At 54.8% G+C, this 23,819-nt stretch overlaps 1 protein-coding gene across 1 annotated transcript in view; it reads right to left on the reverse strand.

Moving 5' to 3' along the window:
* Window positions 1-23,819, reverse strand: part of BOP1 (BOP1 ribosomal biogenesis factor) — a 69,615-nt gene that overhangs the window by 45,551 nt on the left and 245 nt on the right. Inside the window, exons 2-3 of the mRNA XM_040587400.1 lie at window positions 23,400-23,549; window positions 6,632-6,742 (exon numbers count right to left, since the gene is read on the reverse strand). Coding sequence (XP_040443334.1) covers window positions 6,632-6,742; window positions 23,400-23,549 — 261 coding nt within the window. The remainder of the gene's footprint in view (window positions 1-6,631; window positions 6,743-23,399; window positions 23,550-23,819) is intronic.

Raw genomic sequence — 23,819 nt, forward strand, 5'->3', positions numbered from 1 at the left:
CTGCGCCGCGAACACCACGAGCACAGCCCTTCAACTCCCGGCAGGATCCTGGGCCTGGGCGAAGCGCAGGGCAGAGGCAGATGAACCCCCCTGCAGCTCCCAGGTCGCCCCGGTCGCAGGCGTCAGCTTACTTTGGAAAGGATGGGCCGTAAGCTGAGCTACAGCAGAGCGCGCAGACCCAGCACGCAGAGGGGGAAAGCAAATGGAAAAAAAAAAAAAAAAAAAAAAGAAAAAGAAAGAAAGAAAAGTTTCCACTCATCAGCCAAAAGTTGTTGTGGGTTTCTCGCTCTCTTTGGGTCAGGGACCTGATCGTTTAAGTGTATTCGGTGATGTCATTCCTTCCAGAAGGAAAAAGCCTTTCCTGCCCCAACTGAGCTGCTTTACAAACGCTTTAAATATCAAGTCTGGGGCAGCCAAAAGACAGAGTAATTTAGCTCTTTTTATTTATTTATTTATTTTTTAACAGTTGTATCAGCACCTATTAATTGGCAGCTTCCCCCTCCGCCCTGCACCAGCCTCACCTGGACCTAAAGGTCTTCCTAATCCCGACCTGGAGAGAAACCCCCACTGGGCCAGCCCGCTGGAGAGGGTCCCACGCCAAGGGGCTGCATGGAGCCAGCCCACTTTCCATCCCCACACGCCAGCCCGGCGAGGCCAGGACACAGCCGGGGGATGCGCGGTGAGGGCTGAGCCATCACCAGCAGCACCGTGGGGAATGGTCTCGCCTCCGTGCCGGTGGCTCCAGCCCCAGTTCCCCCACCCTCCATCACAGGCAGCATACGGAAACTTTCTGTTCTGGCTGCAAACGCTAGAAACCCGAGCGAGTGCCCGAGCCGCTCACAGCTGCTGACGTTGGCGCTCCTGGGTGAGCCCAGGCTGTGCCGCAAGGGCCCCGCGGACAGACACTGAGCACCAAAACGCAGGTGGCGCAGGGTCCATCCCGAAACCTCCCACTTCTTCACCAAGAAACAGGGAAAGACCTTAGGCAGGGGCATGAAGTGATGCTCAGGCCTCTCCGCCTCTGTCCAGCTGGCACTTCAAGCAGAAAGCACCGCAGTCGAGGTCTCTACACCAGTCCGCATGATGCCTTTTACTGGGAAATCCACAGGAACTCCAAATGCCCCGGTCAGCAGGGAAGACCACCTTCAGTGGTGGCACCTAACCAAAGACCGGTTGGGTCTGGCTGGAGATAAGATTGCTGCCAACAGCACTGCAGAGACCTCCCTCCCCTCCTCCGAGCTGGAGGCAAAATGGCTCCTGGATCCCCCCATCCTTTGCCTTTTCTGCTTCCATCCCCTCACCCAAGCCTGCTCAGGAGGCTCCGGCTGCCCAGCAGCCCCAAGGCACAGCCAGGGAGCTTTGCCAGTTCGCACGGTTTAAGGACCACACTTTGATCCACAAGATCCTGAGAGCATCAATTTTGTTTTACAGTGCCGTAGCTCCAGACGTTCTCGCTATTCACATTAGTATCTGCAAACCTCGACGTTTGCAAAGCCTTTGGCACCACCAGCATCTCACGGCCACGAAATCTGCAGGCCAGTGGTGTGTAAGATAATCCGCCTGCATGGTGTGCGCGTCCCTCTCCTGCCATTTCAGTTTTAAACCTGATGCCTTTTCATCTTGTCAAATATCCCCCCGTGCTACCTTCTACATCCTGTTACTGTGTCCTCTCAGACTCTGCTTCGCCTCCAAACTACACAAATCTTGTCTTTTTACATCTCTTCATCTGTAGATCCCCCCCAGGCCACCAATTATCCCTGCTATCCATCTCTGGTGCACCTTTTTCTCTCCCTACCTCTTTTCAAAATGGAATAATGGAAATGGGGCATGGCACTGCAGCTGGAGGACCTCACTGATGGGCTGTAACAAACCTTTCAGTGCTTCCCTTCTTGCCTCCCACTTCCAACTTCTTCCCAGTGCTGAGCACAGCGGCAGACACTTTCACCGAGTACTTTCTAAGAACTTTGTTTCTGTGAGCAAGTGACTCCTTGGCAGCCAGGAAGGCACGAAGGAGCCCATGCTACCCCTACAGCCACATCCTTTAGCACAGGGAAACGTGGGTTAGGGTGAGCTCTTCACCTGGATTTGAAGCTCTCTCTAAAGCTCCCCACCCTGCTCCCTTCTCAGTGTATAAAGCAACCGCAGCGCATCGGTATTCCCCAAGACGGGAACAGGCACATTTTGGAAAGGCCACAGCAACACTAAGGAGGTTATTTTCCCCTCAACAGAAAAGGGCAGGAAAAGAAACAAGTAGTGAATTCAGCAGTAGACACATTCGCCCACTGAGCGGCCGGCACGATTCGGGAACCTGCTCTCACATGTTTCCCCAGGGCAAGCTGGAGTGGGGCTCTCTGTCTCGGGGTGCAGTGCTGGTGGGCACACACTGGGAGCACCAGGCTGGGGCCGGAGCTCATCCAGGCTCTGCCCTTGGGTACTCACAAGCTTCTGCGGAGCTGGGAGGGCAGACAGCGGAGTGAAGGAGCTGCAACCTTCCTGCCACATCACTGAGAGAGGCCAAGCCCAGCGGGCTGGTGGCAAAGCACCCGCCGGGTCCCTCCTCTCCTGGCTCCAACACACTCAGCTCCATCCCGGCGTGCCCTTCCTGCTCTGAGCCCACATCCCAGGCTCCTCACAGCCCTTTTTTTCACACCTTTGTGGCCATCAGATGGGGCTGAGCACACGCGGCTGCCCAGCCAGACACGCTCGTGGGGGAGATTTGCTAAGTGGTTAACGCAGCCGGCGAGTGGGAAGCCTGGAGCATCTGCTGGAGCCAGGCAGGTCGGGAAGCGCACGCACAGCCGCGCACACACACACAGAGCGATGAGTTGAAGGAGCTGTCTGCCAGCAGCACATTCTGCAGGATTTTTTTTTTATTATTTAATTTTTTTTTTCTCTCTTGGCTAATCAGCTACTGAAAGAAGAGCTCCCTCAGCCTGGCCAGCCGCTGAGCCCCCCCGCCCGGGTCAGCTGCGCTGCGGAGGAGGGAAGTGGGCTTGGAACAGCCGCCGGCTCACCGAGGAGCACTCAACGCGCCTTCATTCATTATCCACTGACATATGGAATAGTCATTGCGGGAGGAAACAGAACCAAACAAAAGCCCCAAACTGCTTCCTCCCAGCGAGGCCCTGACAGCCTCTGCAGCTCACGGCCATTCATCTCGGAGCGGCCGAGAGGAAGGGACGCTCGGGCTGCATGTGAGCACCGAAGGGATCACCGGGGGGGCCTGGCACGGCGACCGGCTCCCCGGCACCACCAGCACGGCAGCCAGCTCACATGCACCGGGGCTCTCATGCCACCCAGCGTAGGGACCCTGCCTGCCGGGCACCAGGAAAGGGCCCTGCGTGCGACACGGGCTCCCCTACCCGCCCCGGCCAGGAAACCAATTTATTTTGTTGTGTCTCTTCTCAGAGTACACGGCAGAGACCGGCCTGGGCGCCTGGCCAGGCTGAGCACCGGCAGCTGCCAAGTGAGCAGGAGCACAGCTAGAAGAAATTTAGTCTGTGCTAAACACAGGGGCATAGCAGGTCTGAGCTATTATTCTTTATTAAAGAGCTCTGAAGCCCACGCACAGGCAGAAGGGAGAGTGCGCAAGCTCGGAGCCAGCGGCTGGCGGGTGAGTGACAGCCGGCACAGCGGCAGTGTGCCCCGGAGCACCAGCCATGCCAGCGGTGGCATTGGATGTTTTCCCAGACTGCTGCTGGTTCAGGAAGCAATCCCATGGGCACTGCTGGGAGTGGAGCAACAGGGCAGGCTGCACGGTCAGCTACGGGTGCAGGTGCCCCATTAGAGGTTTGCAGATGAAGCCAGGCAAAGGGACGCTGGAGAGCATCCCAAGCTGCACCCAGGGTGCTCACAGCTGGGGTCTGCACTGAGCAGCACCCACCAGCAAGAACAGTGGGGAGAGCAGCAGGGGAAGGAGCTAAAGGGGACAGGGGCCACCCTCCCACAGCAGCACCTGGCTGCTGGAGCTCACGGCTGCTGAACGCCACCGTACGAACAAGCACAGGGCGGTTACTGCCCATCAGGAACATTTAGGGTGGCTACTGTTGAAAAGAACCACCAGGTCAGAGATAATTATCATGGAGATAGATATAGCCAGGGAGCACAAGGCTTAATTTTTTACCCAGAGGCTGCCAGACTTCTTGTGTGTTCCCCCAACCGCAACCAGAGCCCACGGACGATCTGCTCCTGCAGCCCTATGCCGTGCCCTGGCAGGGCACCCTGGCGCAGGGACAAAGGCTGATACCCCCTGTCTGGCAGGAAAGGGGGTGCTGTAGCCACGCCAGCACCAGCTTTCACAGCTCTGCTCTCGAGATGCCAGTTCAGGCTGCACCACGCAGCTAACCCCTGGGCTGGGACATCCAGAGGAACCATGGTGCCTTTCACATGAAGGGTGGATCAGGACCCTCCGCCATCAAGGACTGCAGATCCAGGAGGTGTTTCCACCCCAGCTGCATGGTCCCATGCAAACCACTGCCGTTTGCTGGCTCACTTTGAGGCGGTGAAGCAACCATAGCCACACGAGGCTGGCAGCAAGGCCAGCAGAGGCGGTAGGACACAGGCGGCACGCTGTGCACCCTCCAAAGCCCAGTTCTGCACTTAGCCACCCCCTGACACACAGCTGGCTCACTGACCAGCCACCTCAGGCCAAGGGATGAGTGAGGGATGAAGATGTCCATGTCTTCAGTGCCCTCCTGAAAAGCAATGCACCAAAGCATTGCGTTTCACGAAGACTTTAATTAGGATAAAGCTATGCATTAATTGGGATGAGGCTGTGCTGCAAGCTAGGTCTCAACGAAAAGAGACAATGAAAAATAAAAAAATACAGATCCTATTCGCAGCAAGGAAGTGTTTTGCTGGCCCTCCTCGTGTCTGAGCTGCCCCTGCCTGAACGGGGGGGATGATGCCCTCCCCCCCCAGCGCTCCTGGGCCACCGAGACACAAAGCAACAGACAAGTGCTGGGCAATGCTCCTCGCGGAGGCGAGCACAAAGCACCCAGTGTGCGCATCCCAGCCGCAGGAAGCAGAAGCATCAGGGTTCTTATGGAAGAGAGATAAATACAATTACAGAGGGAGGGCAGGGGGCTGGGAATGGGGAACAAGGAACAAAGCCACTGGAAGCTACTCTGATGTCAATAGGTTCTGAATCAGCGCTCCCCCCACCGGGGCCCTGAAGCAGGACCAGCTGGGGAGAGAGAGACCTTGAATTCCTGCATGAAAGGGTTTTTTTCCTGGGTTATGCTGGAGACATTACACAAGTGTATGTTTTCTATAGTCATATATTTCCCCTCTCTCTAAATCTCTATTCCAGACCTGGGGGCAGGGACTGCCGGCAGCTTCAGTGCTAGCCCAGGTGGGCCTCTAACATCTAACCTTTCGGGCCCTCGCTGGACCAGAAAGGCCAGCAGGTACCCAATCCTCCCCCTCCCCTCCACTGGGACTGAAACAGGAACAGATGCATCCCTCAAAGCACCAGTAAAGGCAAGCCTGGACCCTTTGAAGTGTCAGTGATGCCAAAGAGCTCTCCTGAAACCTGGTGGGCAGCCAAGAGTCCCGCCCCACTCACAAACTCCTGTCCCCAAGCCCCCTGTGCTACGCTGCTGTTACTCCCGACAGTCCCCCCGCACCCACGGCCGTTGCACGCCGGCCAGGCGCCCCATGTGAGCGAGCTGTTGGAGCTCCTCACTCAGAGCGCTTGCAGCGCGCAGCAGGACCGGCTGGCTCTTCACCTGCCTGGTCACACAGGATTTTCTGTGTTCTGTTACTTCTCAGCGGCTGAGGAGGAGACAGCCTGAAACATTCCACCTAACCGGCGCCCAGGAGGCTTCTGCAAGCACTTGTCCAAGTCATGTATGAGGCTACCCAGTACCCTTTCAGGTGAACCTAATTCCCAGCAATAAGGGCCAGGTCCAAACGCCCCCACAGCCTTTGGCAATCCCTCCATCTCACCCCAGGGCTCTGCTGAAACAGCTGATTGACGCCAATCGCATTAATTGATTTAGCAGACGATTAAGAAAGGCAATGAAGTTTGTCTGGAACAACCAGACCCTAGGGGCATTTCACTGCCGAGATCCTGCTATCTTCTACACAAGCAGTTTCCACTCTTTTCCGATGTGCGAAACCCAGAGAGGTTCCCCCCAAGAGCAGGGCAGACCCCAGAATGACAAGCATAACCCCACAAGCCACCAGTAAGGCTCAGTCACCTTTTAAACAGCTGAAGAAACCCTCCCTGGTCACCTGGGCTGCAAGCCCCAGCTCTGGCCGGGCAAAGACAGTGCTTGTTGTGCGACTTTTAGCAAGGGTGGCAGGGAGGCTCTTCTCATATGGGAAGGGCTGCCCTTTCCGTGGTGGATGTGACATTTCTTGCAGCTGCTCCAAACGCACCAAGTGACACACTTGAGCAACACACGCTCACCAAGAGTCTTCTGAGCAGCCCTACCTTGGTGGCTCTGGCCTGCTCTACATTAGCAGCAAAGAGCAGTTTGGGCAACTCCCGTTTAGAGGCAGCGTTACTTGACTATATCCCCTCCCTTTGAGCTCACGCAGAAGCCAGCACGGAGAGGGGAAATCCATCACCTGTCTCCCATATCCACATATTTAAAAAAAAGGAAAAAGTTGCAATGTGTCCTACCTCTTCATCTGAGCTGTCCTCTTCATATTCATCCTGAGGAAGCAGATCCTTGTTTTCCTTCAATGACGAATCATCCTCCAAGATTTTGCTCTTCCTGGGAGCCCCTTTGCCCTGAAAGACAGAAAAAAATAGCTTAGTAAGATCCCATCATGTGAATCCATGCATTTTTGTGTTCACAACATCACAGACCTTAGCTGGGCAATGAAATCTGAAGCTGCCACCTACATCTAGTTTGCTTCCAGGTCCAAGATCACCACAAAGCACTTCATGCCCCAACCTGGACAGCACTGTGCAGTACAATTTCTCACTCGGAGGTCCTCTGGGACACCACATTACAAAGGGAAGGAAGGAAGGAAGGAAGGAAGGAAGGAAGGAAGGAAGGAAAGGGCTCATTAAGCAGCGTATGCTTACATCCACCTGGGACTGAAAAAAGAGAAAGTCAATCACCTCTCTACTGAGGACAGGCTGCCCAAGAAGCTCTCTGGCAGCCGCTTAGCTCACACAGGAATTGCATTCTCACTCATTGCACCCAAAATTATCCTCCCTCTGGAGCTTCCATATCCCAGCCACCTTCCAGAGATATGTCAAGGTTCTCTGTCTCTCTTTTCCCCTGGAGCTCCACGCCACTGAGGCCACACAAAGACACAGCCAGGGCAGAAGGTGCAACGACCCAACCTGCAAGGACAGGCAGAATGAGGGAAGGATTTCCCAGCAACACGGTTTCCTCTGAGCATCAGTCAGATCATAAACAGCCATGGATGAGGTGCCAGCGCGGCTCCAGGCTCAGAGGTAAGGCGTGCATCAGAAACCGCACAAACGCAGATCATGGAAGCAGAAAAATTTATGCCAGAAAGGTCCTCTGGAGGTCCCTAATCCAATCTCCTGCTCAAAGCAGAGCTCACTTCGAAGTTAGGTCAAGATGCTTGGCATCCTGTCTGGTCAAGTTTTGAGTATATTCAAGGACAGAGATCTCGCCACCTCACTGGGTCCTGTTCCAGGGCCACACTGCTCCCGTGGGCAAAAGCACTCCTCAAGTTCAACCCTGCTGCACCTCGTCCCCGCTGCCTCTCCCTCCACCCCAGGCATCACGAGGGCCTGGCTCCATCTCCTCCGCACTCCCTCATGAAGCTGCAGACAGCAATGGGACCTCCCTTTGTCCCTTCTCCTGCCTGAAGAAGCTTGCAGACCCTCTTGTGTCCCACACTCCAGCCCTGACCATCTCAGTGCCCTCCACAGGACTCATTCCCGCCTGTGTTCCCCACTGTGTTCTACTGGGGAGCCCCAGACTGCACCTCAAGCCCGGACAAGTCTCAAGTGCCTAAGAAAGGTGAAGGACCCCATCCCTGACTGCCAGCTGTGCTCCTGCCAGCACAGCCCAAGATGTGGTCGGTCAGTGCTGCTCGGGACACCTGGTGACTTCCAGGCTGTCCCCAGGATGCCCAGGTCCTTTCCTCCAGAGCTGCTCCTTGGCATTCAGCCCCACTTGCACAGGATTATTCTGTCCCAGTTGCAGGACTTCACATTTATCACCCTTGAACTTCACAAGATGCCTGCCAGCCATCCTCTCCTGCCCATAAAGGTCTCTCTGAAAGGCAGATCTCCCCCAGACCCCAGAGCCTGGGATCTCTCAAGTAAGGACAGACCCATGAGCTCCATGCTCTCTAGCTGTCAGGACAAGTGCAGGGGAGTGGTGGTGCGTCCCATGACGCTAGTGTAAGGGCAGGCTTGTCCCAGTGCTGAACTTCAGCAAAGGTTCCTGCCTATCCAATGGGCTCCACCACGTCAGCACTCAGGACTCCAGAGCTGCTGGACAAAGTGTTTGAGATTGGGTAAACCACACAACGGTCTCACCTGCATAATCTGGTGAATTTTGAAGTAATGTGCATGTTTGGAGCCACTCTGAACCTCTTTGGAAGAGACCCGGGTAGAGAACAGGGCAGGAACAGGCTGCAGACACAGCCCCCAAGGTGGCAACGTCACCACAGTAAGAGACTTGCACCAGCACACGTACTACATGCCGTGCCTCGTGTGTCCAGCTGAGGTTACCTGTCAGGAGTGATGGCACCAGCCTTATTAAGAGGGAGCTGAACGCAGCCTCTGTTACTTGGGTTATCCCAAATTTTTTCCACGCCAGCACCCACAGCGGGCAGGACACCTCCTGCACCGAAGTAGAGCTTGTCCTGCTGCGGGGCCCATGGGCCACACGTTCTCCTCCCATCGCAGATGCAACCCACGGGGCATGCCTCGGGCAGGAGCTAACTCCCTGCGCAGACACGGGTAATCAGACAGCACCGAACATCAGACTTCGCCCACTCGCTGACCTGCTGTGTGGGTGCCGAATAGGCTACAGATCCTTCCCTGGAAAAGAGATTCTCTCTCCCCCCGCGCACCACTCGGAGTGGGGGTAGGGGGAGAATGGGGACCCTGGCTAGATCAGGTTTACGGGAGGATTCAGTGAAATAATCGGAAAAACAGCCCCAGAAAACGTCCCTCACGGGAGCAGTAAAATCCACACAGTGTGTGATCACCTTCTGCTGTACGTACACACCAGCGCAGCTCCCCCGAGCCGTAGGGAGAGGGGTGGGAGAGAGCCTGGAAAATACTGGGCCGGCAAGAGGATGAGATTACTGCAAAAACAAAAGGCTTTATTAAAAAATTTTTAAAAAGGGCGATTGGAGATAAGTTTTTTCCCAGGCTTTTGGCGCTAAAATGGCTTTGGACTTGAGTTTCCATCTTTCCCTCATTTCCCCCCTCTCTCCACTGCCACGATGAGACTGCAGAAAGATCCTGTGCCGCAAATCTGGGTGGTTGGTGCTACCAGCTGCCAGTGCCCTCAAGAGTGAAGGCCGTGCCAGCAGGTGGCACACAGTCACTCCACCACTCCTGCTCTCACCCCGGCGATGCTCAGTCTCTCATCCATGCCCTTAGGAAGGAAAACAGAGGCCCACGGGCTCCCGGGTCCCAGGTTTACTCTGAGAGCTGGTACAAGCCAGGATCCTATCCAGGATTCTTGCAGGAGATTCACCCTGGCTGGCACGTCTGCATACCAGCATTCAGGGATCAGGCATGTCTACTGCCAGGTTCAAACCCTGCAAGAAAGCTTCGCCAGGAAAATAAGACAGACTTCAGCTAGGATCACACCCCCAGCACCCTATAATACTTGACTAAAGCCCACGTGGGAAAGAGTGAACTCACACTGAACACTGAAACCACTTTACCAGCAAAACCAAAACAATCTGTCTGAACCAGGCAGGGCTCTAAGGGGGCTTCAGGATCAGCAAAAGGTACCAGGAGCGGAGGGGCCAGCAGACCTGGTCGCCGGAGAGTGCAGTCACCGTTCACTCCTCTTGCAGGCTTATCGCCAACATCTCTCTGTGTCTTCCAGGGGCACTTACCTCGATGCGTGCAAAGGCTTTTTGGCCCCGCAGCTGGGTATCGGCCTGCCTGGGTCCCGGCCAGCCGGGCAGGCAGGGACAGGCTGGTCCCCTTAGCTTCCCAGGGGGCTGCGTGCAGATTCAGAAATGAAGCCAGAGCTGTGCTAGGCCGCCCCGGCAGCCCGAGCAGAAAGGCCGGTTCCACCAGAGGGCGGCAAGCAATGCCGGCCGTGCCGCCAGACCCTGCGAAGCCCCTCAAAATTGCCCTGCCGGCAACCCCCTGGCTGGGGGACGAGGGCCACCTGCCCCCCTTGCCTTGGCATCCACGGCAGCTGGGGGTGCAGGAGCTGACACCCCCAGACCTCGGCTCAGCGGGGAGCAAGGCAGTGCTAAGCATCAACGACAGCCATCGCCAGACCCCAGTTCTGGCAGTTTTGGTCGCTGAAGGGGAGACCTGGGGTGGCTGGTGGGTTTCAGCGTCACAGACGGGATGTGAGAACAGGTTTAGCTCTAACGAGGGGGTAAGGGAAGAAAGACCAAAGCCTCCCACACCAGTGAGACCTGTAACCACCCTCCCTCCAAATCCACCCTCTGCTTCCCACGTGCAGATCAGCTGGGGTTCCTCTACCCCGACCTCCAACAAGCAAATTCAACAGAAGAGTTCAGAGGAACTAGAAAAAAAAAAAAAAAGGATTAAGCGAAAGTAAAACACAAACCTGACAGGCAAAAGGGAGAGGCAGAATACTGCCAGCAGGCTTTGAGGAGAGCCACATCCTCAGAGCGTTCTACTTTATGGCATCAAAAAGGCACGCAGGATGGTAGGCAAACCACATGTGGTCGGACGCAAGTGCTATGCTGCTGAGCCACACGAGCCTCCCTGCGCCTTGGCCAGGCTGAGAAACCAGCTTTGCAGCACGGGCAGAGCCAGCTCTCCCCACTTCCACTGCAAAAAAAAGCGCACCACATACCTGACTGCATAGACAGTCTTATGACAGCAAAGCTGCTAAGGAGAGGCAGTATCGTTAGTTATAAATTAGAGAAAGGAAATATGCTTTCAGAAACACAAGGCCCTGAGGCGCGAAAGAGAAGCAGAACTGAACAAGGCTTGTCTATCCCAAAGCTCTACTACGTCCTCCAGCTGGAGAAACGTGCGTAATAAAAGATACCACCTCTGCCTATTTCCTTCAGCTATCACTGCTACGACATCCATACTGGAGTGCCTCGGAAGCCCAGCTGGGCAGGCTGTTCAGCAGCTGCCTGGACTAGCTGAATCGGCAAGGGAACCGTCCCCTGCTGCATTTGCTAGTCAGTAAAATAAGCACCAGAACATGTTAATGGCCCAGTTAGATCCTCCTTTTCCTCCTCAAACCAATAGCCACTGGAAGCCAGATTAAAACACCAGCATCTCCTTTGGCTCCCCTTCCCCTAAGCAAAACCTGCTTGCTTCCCACCACAAAGTTCTCAAAGTGCTCCCACGCAGTTCCTCCTTGGTTGTGGAGAAAAGATCAGAAACTCCTGGCTTGCAATTTTCCAGCAGGAAGGGAGAAAGGTCCCTGCCACCCCAGCGATCCCCAGCTACAGCGGAGCAGAATTTCCTCAGCGAAGCCACAGCGGCAGGACAGCTGGAGGAAGGGGGTGCAGCAGCTGGGTGCTGCTGCTGCAAAGACAGAGCTGTGCCAAGGGGTAGCCAAATCGGCGAGGGGTAGGATGGGCAGCAGCAAGCCCAGATGTGCTAGTCAGGCCTGGAGCACATAACAGGTAACAGACCCTAACATGGAAGCAGCCCTAAAGCAGATGGGTGCAGGAGCTGTGGTACCAGCATCACTTCTTGTAGGCCAAAGCGACCACCCCTCACGCTCAGGAGGGGCTGCAAGGTTTCTCTCTCAGCTTTACCAGATGCCGGGATGTGCACACAAGTAGAGAGAGAACCTTGCTCTGCCGTGCCAAGTCCAGACCTTGCTAAGATCACATGGTCAAGGTGGGGAAAAGCAAGGAACCAACACACACATACGTCATCTCTTCCTTTGCTGAAGCAAGATGTGCCGAAAAATGAGCCGGAGGGGAAGGCAACTGGCCAGGCTCAACAGAGAGTTTTGGCAGAACTCAGGAAAAAAAACCAAAAAAGGGAGAGTTTATGACCTTTTGAAGAAGGGGCAGGCAACTTGGGAGGACTACAAGGATATCATGAGGTTACACAAGGAGAAAATTAGAAGGGCAAAAGCCCTGCTAGAACTTAATCTGGCTACTGTCGTAAAAGATAATAAAAAAATGTTTCTATACGTACACTAGCAACAACAGGAGGGCTAAGGAGAATCACCATCCTTTACCAGATGCAGGGAGAAACACAGTGACAAAGGATGAGGAAAAGGCTGAGGTACTTGATGCCTTCTTTGCCTCAGTTTTTAATGGCAAGACCAGTTGTTCTCCAGGTACCCAGCACCCTGAGCGGGAAGATGGGGAGCAGGATGAAGCCCCTGCAACCCAAGGAAAATGGTTAGCAACCTGCTGCGCCGCTCAGGCATGAGTCTATGGGGCTGGTGGGATCCAACCAAGGGCACTGAGGGAGCTGGCAGAAGTGCTCACCAAGCCACTCTCCATCATTTACCAGCAGTCCTGGCTAACTGGGGAGGTGCCAGAAGACTGGGGTTAACAAACGTAATGCCCATCTACAAGAAGGAGGATCCAGAGAACTATGGGCCTGTTAGCCTGACCTTGGTGCTGGGGAAGGTTAGGGAGCAGATCATCTTGAGTGCCATTATTTTTAGGAAAAAAATTTTCACCAAAAGGGTGGTGAAGCATTGGACCAGGGCTGCCCAGGGAGGTGGTAGAATCACCATCCATGGAGGCATTTAAAAAACATGTAGATGTAGTGCTTAGCAACATGGTTTAGTGATGGACTTCACAGTGCCGAGTTAACGGTTGGACTCTATGATCTCAAAGGTCTCTTCCAACCTACGAACATGGTTCCACAATTCCATGTGGCATGCACAGGACAACCAGGTGATCAGACCCAGCCAGAACAGGTTCATGAAAGGCAGGGCCTGCTTGATGAACCAGATCTTCTATGACAAAGCGACCCGCTTAGTGGATGAGGGAAAGGCTGTGGATGTTGTCCACCTAGACTTCAGTAAAGCCTTTGACACCATCTCCCACAGCATCTCCCGGAGAAACTGGCTGCTCGTGGCTGGGACGGGTGTGCTCTGCACTGGGTTAGAAGCTGGCTGGGTGGCCAGGCCCAGAGGTGGTGGGGAATGGAGTGACATCCCGCTGGCGGCTGGTCACACGTGGCGTTCCCCAGGGCTCCGTGCTGGGGCCAGTTCTGTTCAGTATCTTTTATCGATGATCTGGACAAGGGGATCGAGTGCACCCTCAGGCAGTTTGCAGATGACACCAAGCCGGGTGGGAGCACTGATGTGCTGGAGGGCAGGAAGGCTCTACAGAAGGATCTGCGCAGGTCGGACCGATGGGTTGAGGCCAGCTGTATGAGGTTCAAGGCTCACTGCTGGGCCCTGCCCGTGGGTCACAGCAGCCCCAGGCAGCGCTGCAGGCTTAGGGCAGCGCAGCTGGGAAGCTGGCCGGGGAGGGGAAAGGGCCTGGGGGGACTGGTCTGTGGCCAGCTGAACATGAGCCAGCAGTGTGCCCAGGCGGCCCAAGTAGACAATGGCATCCTGGCTCATATCCAAAACGGCGTGGCCAGCAGGACCAGGCAGCGATCGCCTCCCTGTACTCGGTGATGGTGGGGCCGCACCTCGAATCCTGGGTTCAGTCTTGGGCCCCTGACTCCAAGGGGGATGTAGAGGGGCTGGAGCGTGTCCAGAGATGGGCAACAGAGCTGGTGAAGGGGCTGGAGCACAAGTCTGATGAGGGGCAACTGAGGGAACTGGGGGTGCTCAGCCTGGAGAAGAGGAGGCTTGGGAGGACCTGATCGCTCCCTACACCTGCCTGCAGGGGGGCTGTAGCGAGGTGGGGATGGTCTCTTCACCCAGATAACAAATGACAGGACAGGAGGGAACGGCCTCAGGCTGTGCCAGGGGAGGTTTAGATTGGGTACTGGGAAAAGTTCCTTCACCGAAAGGGTCGTCCAGCACTGGAACAGGCTGCCCAGGGAGGTGGTGGAGCCACCATCCCTGGGGGGTGTTTAAAAGACATGCAGAAGTGATGCCCGGGGACATGGTTTAGTGGTGGGCTTGGCAGTGCCAGATTAACAGTCGGACTCGATGGTGTTAAGGTCTTTTCCAAGCTAAACAATCTATAAGATGGTTCTTGGGCCTAATGTTGTCAGTTGCTCTGCGCACCCTGTGAGGCAAACCAACTGCAAACTCAAGTTTTACACACAGGAAAATGACATGTAAAGGAGCAGCAGCAATCCAGCTTGCAGCAGGACTACAAAGAGGTTACCCAAATTCACAGCCACGTGAGCTACAGTGTACTTGTGGGAGCTGCTCCCTAGGACCTGCCCTCCTCCACCTCCCCTCAACACAGGTAAACACCAACCCGCAGCACCTCCAGCTGTTCCAGTGCCTCTACACCAACCGCTGCTGATTTAGGGATCAACAACATGCTAAGCTTGTGGAGAAAGCTAAGGTGAAGCCACATAATTCCTTCTGGTGAGTGGGGTCTCGGGTCCCGACAAGCCAGTCAGACTGGCTAAGCCTAGTGGCAGTTTAAGCACTTAAAATGCATGTTTACCTCATTAGCAGCTGTTGCGTTTGAAGAGGTTTCTGCTCTCAGGCAGCCTCTTGCAAGCAAGAAGATGCAAGACGGCATCTCAAGCAATCACAGCCTGCTGCTAAGTGAACACACATGCACGCCTCAAGTTCGAGCTTAGATGTAAGAAGATCCAAATCGACGCCTTCCAGACTGGAGAAGTAAAGTGGCTTCTACCAGGGCCAGCACAAACCACCTGGCTCAACCAGCCTCGCAGAACCAGGACTATGCAAAACGGAGCCTGTGCAAGCAGCTATCCGAACGGCAGCCTCTGGAACACGCCTGCGGCTGGGAGCCCAGGAGGAACTCGTGGGGATCCTCCTCGTAGGACAAACCAAGTGACATCGGGCCAACACTGACAGCAGGCCCCCCTTGCAGTCGGAGACAAAGTAAGCTTTCCATGTCCTGGTGCCCTTGGCAGAGTGGATGTTGCCTCGCTTCTACCAGGTCAAGCCTCGTTTCATTAACCACTGTAAAACGAGGGAACAACCTCGGAGGCCATGTCACGTGCAGCGCTTTGAAGAAGTCAGCTGCTGCTAACTCTTTTATTACCTGGCTCTACACATCACTGTCTTCTAGTACCGATGTGTTGATCGGGCAGCCTGTTGTATCTCTGTAAGATGCATGGCTGCGAGAGTTGAAGTCCTGAGGGTGGGGAGAGGTAACTCACACTAAGACCGTCAGTGCAAGTAACGAGCCCGAAATTTTTCACCCCGTGGGCAAACATCAATTTGTTCCACTTCATGGGGCTGACAGAACTGCTAACAGCACAGAAAGACGAAGCCTGACATGGGAAGAGTCTCGCTCACATGCCAGACTCAAGAACTAACACATCTCAGGACAGAGACAGCTTGCCAGAGTGCCAGGCAGATTCAGCAGGTTTGCCGTTTATCACCTCAGCTTTCCTCTGCACAGCTTCTGTCCAGAGGGCATAGCGCTGTCTGTGTGAAAGCTGGCTTGTCACCCCTGGCAGCACGAAGCCCTGATGAAGCTCACAGCTGAGCACAGCCCTCTGCACCCCAGTAATACCGGCACAGGCTGGGGCAGGGGTCAGCACAGCAGACTGGGGATGCCAAGATCTGCCGCTCTTTCCTGGTATGGTGCCTTAGCAAGGCACTGCAGACACGTCAGGCCGTGCTTCCCTGCTGCTAGCATGAACATGGGCTTGCTTCCTTCCTTCCATGACTACTAGAAACACACCCCTGGGGCCAACAGGCAAGAAGGCTCTGCACAAAAGAATTTGTCAGCTGCTTTTTTATTGCAGACTGCTGTGGCAAACAGGAGTACAAATTAATCTGGAGGAGAGGAGAAAAAGCGATGCAGGGCTAGAGAGAACTGAACCAAGGGGCTCCTCTGTCCAGTCCCCGCACACACACTTACTGATGAGACTCCATCAGCCCCAGACGTCTGTGTCCTGCTGCTGTGGCTGTGTGGTGCTGAGCTGGAGGCAGCATGGGGCCACCGAGAAGGAGGAGAATGAGCACAGGCTTACTGACGGGTGCTGATGGAGAAGCAGAGAGGAGCTGGATGCGGTACTGCAGCCCAGAGCCCTGTGAGGATGCTCTGAGCTGTGCAGCGGAGCGGATGAGAGCAAGACAAGGTCTCCGGGTGCAGTCGCTGCAAGAGGAGAAGAGTTAAGAGCCTCTGGCTGCACCAGCAGTGCCTCCCCTACACCCAGCACAGGACAGATCTGCTTCAGGCGCTCAGTGCCACAGCAAGGACTCTCCGACAGAGCAGCACTGAAGGGGCTTCCTGGATTATAAAAGCAGCAAATAAACATTTCAGCCTGGCCTTCAACCGCAGGCCACCGGGCTTTTCCCCAGGGGCTCTGAGAGCAGTCGGACGGCTCAGCTCAGCACTGGGGCTGCCAAGGAAGAAAGCACAGCTTGTCAGAACGCTGGAAGTCATTAAGAGGAAATCTAATCCGACAAGGACAGCCTAATATTTACAGAGCCCTGCGAGCTAGAGAGGCACTAAGAACGGGGCTTTGCAATCTGCTGACAGGCAGGTGGTGGAAGCAGTGGCCTTTCTCACTCCTGGATCCCAAAGGGAGCTGGGACAGCACAACTCAGTTCAGCACCTTGTTGCTCAGACCAGATTAACACTTCTCCACAGGCTGAGGCGCCAGCACTGGCTCACAGTTCAGTACATCTCTCTTCTGTCCTCAGGAGAGCCTGCTTTTACTCCTCTGTGGGCTTTTTAAGCCCCAAAGACAAGAATTCTTACATTCCAACTTCCCCAAAGCATCTTTTTGGGGAGAGTGCAGAAAACCACCAGGATCGTGAGAAGGTGTGCAGCTCTGGAGAGGCACTTTATCATCCCACCATCATCTACACTCAAATTCTGCAAACAGAGCAACATATCCTAAACTGTTTCGCGTTTTGCTGTCTCAGGAGCTGTCAGTCTTCCCATCGCTTCTCCAGGCTGGTCAAACACAACCATCACAAACTGGAATACCTCACGTGATAAAAATACAAACTTCCAGCAAGGGCATTTCAAACACTGAAATGTTCAGAGAGCAGCAACACCCCCCTCTGCGTCTAAAGCATTTCTCCCTTGCCTGAGCCACTGATTCCACAGATGGAGCAGGAAAGACGAAGACCAGAGCAGCCAAAGAGCATCGGCTTGGCTTCAGCACCCTCCAAACCATCGACTTCCACCAGGAGACTACCACAGGTTTTATGGAAGCAGTGAGAGGCCACAATTAAAGGAGTCAGTTGGCAGAACAATGCCACAACCCATCGCTGTGAGGTGCGACATGAGCAGTGTCCTCTCTGTCTGCAGGTCAGAGCTCCCACCTCTTCCTGGAGCCCCAGACAGGCCTCTCTGGGAGGACCATGACGCTGAGTCTACAGAAAAGCTCTGGCAACCTGAGCAAGCAAGGCTCCTTGCTGTCTGGTCTCTCAGCAGGAAGCCTCAGTGTAATCAGAGAACATCTGTAAGCTTCCCTTCTCCATCCACACACCATCCTTCTCCATGAGCTCCCTGATGCTCTCCACATTTCTCTGGCAGAGCAGGAGACCCTCCTGTTGATTATGAAGTGCCGTATGCATTCAGCCGACGCATGTAGCTCTCCCCGCGCATAGTCCAGAAGCCTCTGGAAGCAGCAGCTTGGGAGTCCTCCCCAAACTCGGTTAACTTGCTGAACAGCCAGGAGATACGGAAAGCAAGAGACCCAGGACAGGCACAAGACCCTCCAAAAGCCCTCCGGAGCCTGGCTTGAGTGATGTGCACAGTGACAGGCCGTTACCAGAGAACAAAGTCGTCTTTAACAGCGAGGCTGAAAATCCGATGTGGGGGAGCAGGAGGCTTCTCTGGCACCAGCTAAGGTGTCCACACTGCCAGCAAGGCACAAGTGACATTGGAGCAAACCGGCATCAGCTGGGAGGTCTAAAGGCAGGTTCAGAGTAAATTTTCACGAGGCAGAACAAGGCCTGGTTTTGAAAAACGGGGACAGCAAGAACGAGCGTGCTCAGCAAAACATGCAAGAGGGCTGTAAAAATCAGGCCTGAGTGCCTAAGAGGGGGTAAGCTGATCTACCACCTCTGGTGCTGAAAAGTAGTCTTTACCTCCCACTCTCCTCTCGAGGCTCCCCGTGTGCCGGCTCGGCTCATGACACACTCCCTGGGGAGCCCGTTCAACCTGCTCACCTTGTGTTCCTTGTGGAAAGGAAACTACCTCAGCAGGAGGAAAGAGAGCTCCCGGTCACGCCGGCGAGGTGACCTGGCTCAAGGCAGCATCTCCTGAGATGCGGCAGAACCAAAAGAGAGAGGGCAAGGCTGGAGATGGGAAACATCTCCACTCTGGCAGCCTTCGGAGAAGCTGCTGACTGCAAAGTTCGTTAGTCTGCTGTGAAAACGCTGCTTCAGAGAAGCTGCCAGGGAGGGTCCGCGCTCTGTATTTGCACTTTATTACCTAACTGCAAGGAGCAGGAAGAACTGGGGGCTCTCACCACCACACTTAATAACGACAGCTCTGCATTACAGCTGACGGCTGCTTTTGGCACTTACACATCATGTCCCCGACAGTGCTACACTGTGTTGGAAATGAATGCCGTATAATTTGCAACATATTTTAAGCTTAGGGCTAAAAATCCATTACATTTCAGAGAACAAGTTAAACGAAAGCAGAAGAGACCGGCCTCCAGAGATGCCTGCTCTTCAGAGATACCTGTTCACAGGCAGAGCACAAACCATCATTCAGCAACACCCCCAGGAGTGCCAAAGTCCCCACACCAACCCACCAAACAAAAAGAAAACATCTAAGAACTGGCTATAACCCTTCAGGCAAGCATTAAAATCCACCCCCAAAGGAGCAGGGATGAGCTCCCTTCTGAAAAGGCTGCTGCCAGAAGTACAAATCAAACCATTTCCCCTCTCACAGGGATTAAACTCCCACAAGGTCTCTCCAGGGTAATTTAGGAGCACAGCCCAGGGTAGCAGCATCCTGTCTTCCTTTACAGGGAACACAGCTTGGAGGAGATCCTAACGAGCAGCCAAAGCCACGGATTAACATCAAGGACACTCAGAGCCTGTGTTTATTTTTGGAGTCCTTTTCTTCTCTTTCTCATGTTCCTGTAACTAAGAACCCAACAATTCTACCCTGCCAGAATAAAAACTTCTTTGGTGGCGTCTGAAGACTGCATAGGGTTTGTACATCACTTCAGCTAAGCGACTCCTACAGAGCACAGCAAACTAAACAAAATTTAAAAATAAATAAATAAAGTGGGTGCTTAGGGCAGCAGGGGAGGCAATGGGTGCACGGGCCAGGTCAAGGGCATGGACCAAAGAACCAGCGCAAGCTAATACCACAAATACCAGTGAGAGTGAGAGCAAGGTCTCGTGAGCAGATCCTCCTGCTGCCCCACTGCTCCCACGGCAGAGAAGACTGCACTGTGGCAACGCACAACCTGCAGCGGGTCTCAGTTTCTTACCCGTCACGCTAATGGCAGATCCGACACTTGACAAGCACTTAGCTGCAGTCATAGATACCCCCAGTCAATCCTCTTATCTTATAAAGATAGTAAAAAATAATTCCCCAAGCACGTTTTGCCATCACAACCAACCCAAGAAAAATTTTAGCTTTCCTTTTAATAATGTTTTCACAACTAATTCCTAGTAAATTAAGCAGAATTGCCTACTGGAGAGCTGATCTATAGCAAGCAAAGATTTTAAGAGTCTGCAATTAAGAGACCAGAATTTGGGAAATCTCATTCAAAATTAAACACATCCACCCAAGGCAAATAAACAGTTCTTCAATGCTAGCAAGTAAAATATTTTCTAATGAGAAGCTATTTCTCTTCATTCTTGTCCCAAAGCTCTAAATCCATTTTTAAATATGAATGTATTATATGAATAGGACATTCTTGATGGCACTGAACAGCTGAGGTTAAGGAGCCAAAAACTGCCGAACGGGACTGAAGGCTGTAAGTCTTTTCACACACAGCTGGAACTAGAGCCATGAATCAGAAAACATTAAAGCTGCCCACAGGGTACAACCGCTTTGCGGCCGTCCCTCCAGAGGCATCGCGAGCCTGCGGCCCCAGAGCTGCCCCAAATGCTCCCAGCCCCTCCGGCTCCCAAGACAACCTTACAGTTTCGGTGCTCTCACACCAACGGGTTGCTCTGTACCTTCTGCTCCTTCCCCCACAACAAGTTATTTGCTCTCTGCAATGACAAACACAATGTCCGGAGTAATCGAGACGTCGTGGCAATCTGGTAAAGCTCCCACTGACTGCAAAAGGGGAACGTAACCCCAGTTTTCAGAAAGGGAAATAAGGAAGACCTGGGGAACTACGGTTGGTCAGTCTCACCTCTGTGCCTGGCAAGATCACAGAGCAGATCCTCCTGGAAGCTGTCATAAGGCACACGGAAAATAAGGAGGTCATTGGCTTCACTAACGGCAAGTTGTGCCTGACAAATCTGGTGGCCTTCTATGCTGGGGCTACAGTGTTGGTGGACGAGGGAAACGCAACTGATGTCATCTACCTGGAGCTCTGCAAAGCATCTGACACTGTCCCGCACGACATCCTTGCCTCTAAACTGGCGAATGTGGACTTGACAGATGGACCGCTCGGTGGACAAGGAGTCGGCTGGGTGGCTGCACCCAGAGTTGCGGTCAATGGCTCAATGTCCAAGCAGAGGCCGGTGACAAGCGCCGCTCCTCAGGGGGCCGCACTGGGACCAGTGCTGTTTAACACCTTTGCTGGCAGCAGGATTGAGCACAGCCCCAGCAAGCTTGCCGACGACACCGAGCTGTGTGGTGCGGCTGACGCGCTGGAGAGAAGGGATGCCATTCAGAGGGACCACGACAGGCTTGAGAGGTGGGCGCGTGTGAACCTCATGGAGTTCAACAAGGCCAAGGGCAAGGTCCTGCACCTGGGTCGGGGCAACCCCAAGCACAGACACAGGCTGGGCAGAGAATGCCTTGGGAGCAGCCCTGAGGAGAAGGACTTGTGGGTGCTGGTGGACAAAAAGCTCAACAGCACCCGGCAACGTGCGCTCGCAGCCCACAAACCCAACCGTGCCCTGGGCTGCACCACCAGCAGCGTGGCCGGCAGGGCGAGGGGGGGTTCTGCCCCTCTGCTCTGCTCTGGGGAGACCCCACCTGCAGCGCTGTGTCCAGCTCTGGGGCCCCCAGCACAAAAAGGACACGGACCTGTGGGAGCGGGGCCAGAGGAGGACACGGAGATGCTCGGGGGGCTGGAGCACCTCTCCTGCGGGGACAGGCTGAGAGAGTTGGGGTGGTTCAGCCTGGAGCAGAGAAGGCTCCGAGGAGACCTTAGAGCACCTCCCAGTACCTGAAGGGACCCACAAGAAAGCTGGGGAGGGGCTTTGTACAAGGGCCTGTAGCAATGGGACAGGGGGGAACGGCTTTAAGCTGAAAGAGGAGAAATTTAGGTCAGATATCAGGAAGAAATTTGTTACTGTGAGGGCAGCGAGGTGCTGGCACAGGCTGCCCAGAGCAGCTGTGGGTGCCCCATCCCTGGGAGCTCAAGGCCAGGCTGGATGGGGCTGGGAGCAACCTGGTCTGCTGGGAGATGTCCCTGCTCGTGGCCAGGGGTAGGACTGAGGGGTCTTTAAGGTCCCTTCCAGCCCAAAGTGTTCTGCAATTCCTGGCCCAGTCCAATGTGTTTGATGCCTTTTCCCTATGTGAAACCCCTTCAGGGCCCTTCCCCGACAAGAGGGAGTCCAGTCAAGGTCTCTGCCCTGTTTCTGATGTTCCCGCTCAGGACAGCTGCAGCCTGTCAGTTAACTCTCTCCACATGCAGCCCAGCAGGACACAGGGCTGCTGCCTGGCAGGATCGGCACTAGCTCCTGTCCTCCTGCCGAGGTGCCATTGTCTTTGCACAGCAAAGACCCCAAAGGCTGAAGACCAAGCAAGAAAGGAAATCAGGAATCTGACTTCATCGAGATGCTGCTAAAAAACCCAACAGGCTATCGTTGCCCAAAGCAGTGGCGAGGCCAAAAGAGGGACATATCGTGCAGCAATGGAAAGAGGGTTCAGGATCCATCCCCCCCCGTAGACCTCTTCAGCTGCTGCTGTTACCGCTGTGGCTCTTCTTTAGGCACGCAACATGCCAGCACGGCGCAGAGCATCATGTCCAGCTTGACCCAGGTTGCAACGAGACAATGATGGATCCTGATATCTGCAGATACTTTTTACAGACCTGTAGCATTGCAGACACCTGGATACTGAATAAAAGGCTGAAGAATCAGGTGCGGCGGGTGCAGAACCAGCCCCAGCTCTGAGAGTGTCGGACGCACGATGCACTAGCAGTCAGTCCTGGCTTAAGCAAGTGTCCTTCTGCTTACACAGCCGTGTGGCAAAAGAGAGTGGAGAGACAATGCCAAGGAAAACCTACGCTACCAGCCAAACCACCTGCGTGGTGCAGGGGACTGATTGTTCTGAAAAGCAAAGCACAACAACAAAAAAAAGCCCACTTCTGCAGAGCGATTTCTGGGCTGGATCGGCCACTGGGCCTGGCGCATGCCGTGGATTTGGAAGTAGCTGTCGAAGCATGACAATGGCATCCAGGTGGGAACAAGCAGCTGTGGATGGAGACAACCCAAGCAGGACAGCTGCCAAACTGCAACCCCCGCAGCCCGAGGCAGTCTGGTGCAACTGCTGAGCAGGTTTCTAAAGGAACTTTCTACTGAATTTCTACTCCAGACCTCGGTAAACCTTCTAGACATCATTCAAAAAAATACACCGACCCAGACAGCCAGGGTAACGACAAGGTAACTTTTGTTAATGAGTGAAGAAGGCTGGTGTGCCCCAAGTACCCAGCACGTTACTATCTCAAGATAAATTTGAGTAAATAAAGATTAATTTTTCCACCAACCTCTGCTACGGTTTGCGCACACAAGTTTGGTTTTGCTTTCTCTCCACAACGTAGAAATGGGGAGTACCAACACAGGGCCCAGGACCTTCCTCACACCCCCTCCGCCTCCTCCAGACACAAATGGGGGCTGGGTCAGGGGAGAAAACCACACTTCACCGGCACGGATTTGCCTCTACATGCCTTTATCTGTGAGGCAGGACCAGACCCTGGCAGCTCCCCCGAGGCCCCAAGCAGGTGGGGAGGTGCCGGGCCTCACCCCCCACCCGCTGAAACGGCGTTTCTTGGTGGTCGGAGAGACCTTCCAGGCCGTGTCTGGGGGCTGGAAAGGCCGCTCAGCTCTTACGTGTGTCCGGGGGGGCGAGCTGCCACCGGGGCCTTCCTCCTCCTCCTCCTCCTCCTCCTCCGAGGTGCTGTCGCTGCCCGAGTCCTCCAGCCCCGAGTAGACACTCTCCTCGCTGTCCGTCAGCTCCTCGCTCTCCCCGGCAGGACACGGCTGGAAGGGAACGGGCCAGGGGAGCGCGTTAGCGGCCCTCGCCTCACGGAGGGGCCGCACGGCCCGGCCCGGCCCCCCTGCAATGCCAGGGACCCCGGGACCGGACCGGGCCCCCTCGGGACGAGGCCAGGCCCCACTAGGCACCACCGGGACCGGGCTGGGACCCCCAGAACAAGGCAGGGACCGGGCCGGGCCCCCCTCCCCGCAGTGCCAGGGATCCCCCCGGGACAAGACCAGGCCCCACTAGGCGCCACCGGGACTGGGCCGGGA

The sequence above is a fragment of the Falco naumanni genome, chromosome 3, assembly GCF_017639655.2.
Source record: "Falco naumanni isolate bFalNau1 chromosome 3, bFalNau1.pat, whole genome shotgun sequence".
Classification (NCBI taxonomy): Eukaryota; Metazoa; Chordata; class Aves; order Falconiformes; family Falconidae; genus Falco; species Falco naumanni.